Source organism: Orcinus orca, chromosome 16 (genome assembly GCF_937001465.1).
Source record: "Orcinus orca chromosome 16, mOrcOrc1.1, whole genome shotgun sequence".
NCBI classification, from domain to species: Eukaryota; Metazoa; Chordata; class Mammalia; order Artiodactyla; family Delphinidae; genus Orcinus; species Orcinus orca.
This window is the reverse complement of record NC_064574.1, coordinates 22,918,386-22,923,877: the sequence shown is the minus strand read 5'-3', so window position 1 is coordinate 22,923,877 and position 5,492 is coordinate 22,918,386. Positions and strand designations below refer to the sequence as shown.

The 5,492-nt window shown below is 48.8% G+C and overlaps 1 protein-coding gene across 1 annotated transcript; it reads right to left on the bottom strand.

Moving 5' to 3' along the window:
- Positions 1 to 419: 419 nt before the first annotated feature.
- On the bottom strand, positions 420 to 5,230 carry GHRH (growth hormone releasing hormone). The gene is made up of 4 exons (XM_033433906.2): positions 5,150 to 5,230; positions 4,748 to 4,852; positions 2,610 to 2,729; positions 420 to 635 (listed from the first exon to the last, which is right to left on the bottom strand). The coding sequence occupies exons 1-4, from the start codon at positions 5,227 to 5,229 to the stop codon at positions 620 to 622; spliced, it is 321 nt and encodes a 106-aa protein (XP_033289797.1). The 5' UTR covers position 5,230; the 3' UTR covers positions 420 to 619.
- Positions 5,231 to 5,492: the final 262 nt, after the last annotated feature.

Here is a 5,492-nt window from a genome sequence, read left to right as displayed (position 1 = left end):
GAATATAAGCTCTATGAGGTCAGGGACTTTGTTTGCTCACAACTGTATTCCCAGTGCCTAGAACAGCACTTGGCACATAGTGGGAGCTCTAGAAATATTTGTTGAATGAATCAGTGGTATTGCTCATAGGTGAACAAAGTCACCAGTGGATGAAGGATGACTTTCGCCCAGAGTAGACAAATATGGCTAAGAGCCCGGTTCTGGGCTGGACCCCCCTGGGTTTGAATCCCAGCTCTCTCCTTGCCAGCGGTGACCGTGGCAATTCAGTTCACCCTTCTGTGCCTCAGTTCCTCGTCTGTGAGATGCAAAGGATGCCAATACCTCCCATTAGGCTGTGTGAGGAGCACATGGGATTCTACACGTGAAGCTGCCCGGCTGACACTGAGTGTTTGGTAAGTGTTAGCTTTTTTTTTTTTAATATCTTGTAATACCACTTTGGGAAATGTAACTAGGTAAAACATGAAAAATTAGGTTGAAGATAAAAGAAAAATGGAAATGCAGACCAGTATGGGGGAATTTTATTGTATTTATAAAGGAAAAGGTAGGTCAGAAATTAAATAGGATTAATCGGATGCTGTTGTGTCTCAGCTGCAGGGAGCAGGAAACATACGCAGAACCTTCATCCTTGGGAATTCCTGTCGCAGAAAGGAAGATAAATCTCAGTCTCGGGGCACTGGACTAAAGGCAAGACGGGACAGGACACCTGGAATAAGGGTGATGGAGACTCTGGTGTTAAGACTGACTATCTGGGTCCCAAAAGGACCTCAGTCTTAGCCCCAGTTCTCCCAACCTACTCCCAGTGAGATCCTGGGCAGTCACTTGCCTGTGTAGAAGCTGCTTCTAATCCCCAGACAGGGTTAGATTAGGTTATTCTTTCCAGCATACACATTCACCATACCCTTTACATCTCTTACCATTTATCACACATTAAATAATCCACCGTACAAGTAATTAATTTCTGTCTGCCTCAGTGTGTTATAAATTCCATGTGAGCAGAGACCACAGCTGTCTCATCCACTGCTGTCCCCCCAGCCCAGACCTGGCCATCTTTGGATGATTTTTAAGGGATGGGAAGATGGATAAATCTGAACTTGTTTCCTTATAGGACTGTTACGTGGACACAAAGTGTGGTGAGTGCAAAAGGATGCCATCTGCCAAATCATTCTACTCTGCACTCTTAGGGTGTAAGAACTCATTCTGCTGTTATGTTTTCTCAGGCCCACTGTGATGTCCTGGTATTTGCAGCAGTTGAGCTGGAGGGGGAACAATGGCTGGAGCAGCCCCCAGGCCCCTTCCTGCTGCTCTATGACTTCGAGCTCTGTGAAGCCTCTGGCTTTTAACCTGCAGGAACAAAGCCTGCATTCTTAGGACTTGGCCCTCCTTAGGGCCACTCTGCCCCACTGGGGCCTGGTGGGAGTCATAAAGCAGGTGAATGATGACCTAATCCCAGCGTGAGAGGCACAGGGGAGGCATTATTCTTAGGGGCATTTTTTAAAAGAATTCTAGCCTTCGGGACCTTGGCGGTGATTGGAGCGAACCCACTCCCTTCACAGAGGAGGGAACTGGGAAGCTGACTTGCTCTGTGCGGAGAGTTGGCTGCAGAACCAGACCTGGGACTCAGGTGTCCATCCTGCCTCCCAGGCTGGTTATTGCCCCTCCTGCACTCTTCCTGTCACCCTGCTGCTGCTTGCATCTCCCCAGGACTGTACTTGGTGAGATCTCTGAGCTCTTGGTGTTTAATTAGGCTGGGAAGAAGGTGAGGGGGCAAACGGAGAGCTCTGCTGGGAACTGAATTTGCTTAATAGTTTGGTCCAGAAGTGCCTGGCGGAGTCGTGCTGGGACACGTTTGTGCTCACAGTTCAAAGTCAGGCTCTAAAATATAGCAGTTTCTCCAAACAGTAGTGTCATCTGGGGAAACTGTCTGCGAAGTGGAGTTCATGTGAAGCGCTCCAGGGAAGCAAGGCAGGTCTTGGGCCTGCCTGGTCCCTGACTTGGGGCCAGATGCTGCCCCTTCTTTGCCTCAGTTTTCCTCCTCTGTAAAATGGGAAAACTCATTCCTGATCTCTCCTGACTCCTACTGGGATTGTGGGGGTCAGGGAGAGGGGAACTGACTGTCACTCCCGTCTCTCCCTCTCACGAGCGCTGCTCACACTTGTCCACCCGAGGGTGTTGGGAGGGGCTGGTCTTCCTTTGGCTTTACAGTTTTATGAACTTGGTAAGGGATCCAGGGCACGCCTCCTACTACATCAGCATCAGAGTCCCCTGGGACCCTTGTTAAGATGATTTAGATTCCTGGATCCTATCCCAGAACTGTTGAGTAACATTTCTGGACACAGACACCGAACCTGGCCTCTGGCTACACACTGGAGATACAGCAGTGGACAAGACCAGTCTCTGTCGCACATTTTCTCCCCTTCTTCCGGTTCTTGATGTGTGGAAGGAGGGACCCCATTCCCAGTTTGCTTGGTAGAGCCCCACACCTTTGGAGATGAAGAGTTTCTTTCCTTTTCCAGCCCACGCTCTGGGAAAGAAACCTCTGAGGTCCCTAAACACACACACACACACATGCACATGCACGCATACACACACACATACACACGTATTCCCACCTGTTCTCCTGCAGCAGGGTCACCAGGATGTTCTCCAATGCCATCTGCTTTTGGTCTGCCCACATGCTGTCCACCTGACGGCCAAGCCGTACCTTTGCTCCTTGCTCTTGGTTTCTCTCTCTATTCGATTAGAAAAAGAGAAAAAACTGAGGTTGCTACTTGAATAGGACGCAGAGAGGCCTGCGAAAGGCCAGGGCAAAGTTAACAGAGCAGGGTGCGTCCCTCTGCCTATTCCAATATCTGGCATAGACTCTTGCACCCAACTGAATTAGACTCAGTGACATTTAAGAAGACAGTATCTATAGGAGTGAAGACGATAGAGTATGAAACACATATCTTCCTACAGACGACTTATTAATTACAAAGGAGAAAATGTTAACTTTACAGAGGAGAAACCTGGCAGACATCATGCTAACCAAGTGATCAAAGTTACCATCACCAATGGGACAAATTGACATCATGTGCCTCCTGATAGGATGCACTGAGAAGGATGTAACATCACTTCTTTTGCATAACATGAATGTAATCATGAGAAAGCACCAGGCAAGTCCAATATGAGGGACATTGTATAAAGAACTGGCCTTTACTAATCAAAAATGTCAATGTCACAAAAGACTGAAGAACTGGTCCAGATTAAAAGAAACTAAAGAGACATGACAACTATGATGCCACCTGTGATGCTGGATTGGGTCCTGGATGAGGAACATCTAGTTGGGGACAACTGGTGACATTTGAATATGGACTCTAAGTGATAATTATACTGTGATTATGTAAGAGAGTGTCCTTTAATTAGATACCAGGAGACACACAGAAGTAGTTAAGGATAAAGGGTCATGATGACTGCAATCCACTCTCAAATGGCTCAGCAAAATAATAATAATATGTACATGGGTTTGTGTGTGTATGTCTAGATACAAAGTAAGCAAAGATAATAAAAATATTAGGAACTGTTGACTAGAGGGAAGGGAATGTGAAAGCCCTTTGTACTATTGCTTCAACTTCTCTGTAAGTTTGGAATTTTTTCAAAATAAAAATTAAAAAGTGGGGCTTCCCTGGTGGCGCAGTGGTTAAGAATCCGCCTGCCAATGCAGGGAACATGGGTTTGAGTCCTGGTCCGAGAAGATCCCACATGCCGCGGAGCAACTAAGCCCATGCGCCACAGCTACTGAGCCTGCGCTTTAGAGCCCGCGAGCCACAACTACTGAAGCCCGTGCACCTAGAGCCCATGCTCTGCAACAAGAGAAGCCACCACAGTGAGAAGCCCATGCACCGCAACGAAGAGTAGCCCCCACTCGTCACAACTAGAGGAAGCCCACGCGCAGCAATGAAGACCCAACGCAGCCAAAAATAAATAAATTAATAAAAATTTTAAAAACAAACAAAAAACTAAAAAGTGTTCAGGTTGTAGAGTCAGGCTGTTTGAATGCTAACTCTGCCACTCTTTGGTGTGTGTCCTTTAGAAGCTATTAATGTAGCTTCTGTACGATGGGGGTAAGAGAACCTGCTTTGTAGAGTTGTTGGAAAGAGCACATAAGAAGCTAAGAATAGGGACTTCCCTGGTGGTCCAGTGGTTAAGACTTCGCGCTCCTAATGCAGGGGGCCCTGAGTTCGATCCCTGGTCAGGGAACTAGATCCCGCATGCTGCAACTATAAGATCCCACATGCTGCAAGTAAAAGATTCCCACATAACGCAACTAAGGGTTTTCTTGCCACAGCTAAAGATCTCGTGTGTTGCAACTGAGACCCGGCACAGCCAAATAAATAAATAAATACTAAAAGAAAAATAAAAAGAAACTAAGAATAATGGCTAACACTACCAAGGGCTTACTCTGTGCCCAGCACTGTGCTGGGTGTGTGTAAATGTCCCAGGGTAAAGTCTTTGTTTCTGGCAGAGCCACAGTCAAGTGGTGACTACCACTGGTGTTGTCACTGTTGGAGCCCATCACAGGGACAAGCACATAGTGGGTGCTCAGTGATCATTTATTAGTTAAGCGTAAGCTGAGGTTTGACATTGGAGCCCTTCTGCTATGGCGAGTCCAGAAATGACAGATGCCGTGCAAGGGGAGAGACCAAACTTGGTCCCTCCAAACCGCGACGCACTCAGGGTATGGGAAGAAGTCACGAGAACGTCAGCTCACCCCTGCTGCCTGCTCATGATGTCCTGGAGAAGCTTGCGGGCAGACAGCTGGGCCAGCACCTTCCGGTAGCTGTTGGTGAAGATGGCGTCTGCGTACCTTGGCATCCTAGTGGAAGGAGTCAGAGGTCAAAAGGCAGGGTGGGAGGCCCGGGAGGGCTGTGCTCACGGGGTCTCTATAAGGTCCTTCTGTGGCCTGTCCCCAGAGAGAGCTGGAACCTGGGCTGAGTGACCTCTCTGGGGCTCAGAGTCTGCCTCCCTCCCAGAGATGAGTAGTGGAGGCTGCCCGAGGAGATAGCTGGGGACCAGCTGGTGGCTTGATTCTGCACCCCCTATGTAGCAACCCTGGCAGAGCTGGCTTTGGGGTGGCAGGAATACAGCAGGCCCTGTTGTCAGGACTGCTTACCTGAGGGGCTGGGAGGGCGGGGAGCCGTGGGAGCCGCTGCTGAGGGTGAGTGTCACGAGGAAGAACACCCAGAGCAGCATCCTTCACCCCTGTGCTGGCACCTGGGAAGTGACAGACAGGAAGAAAAGGTCAGGTGAAGCCATAGCCACTGGGATGTCTTTTGCTGGGTGGGCCCAGCCCTGGGCTTGGCTCCACGCAAGTTTAGCCCTTGTCTTTTGGAAGCTGTTGGGTAGGAAAAGGAACCCAGACACACCTGGGTTCAAGTTCTGCCTCTGACAGTCACAAGCTCTGACCTCATTTTTTCCATCTGTAAAATGGGCATGATAAGACTACTCTGCTGACC

Coding starts and splice junctions, on each gene's coding strand:
- GHRH (XM_033433906.2), bottom strand. CDS start 5,229: ATGCTGCTCTGGGTGTTCTTCCTCGTGACACTCACCCTCAGCAGCGGC. Junction 4,853..5,149: donor CCGCCCTCCCAGCCCCTCAG/GTAAGCAGTCCT, acceptor TCCTTCCACTAG/GATGCCAAGGTACGCAGACG. Junction 2,730..4,747: donor ATCATGAGCAGGCAGCAGGG/GTGAGCTGACGT, acceptor CTAATCGAATAG/AGAGAGAAACCAAGAGCAAG.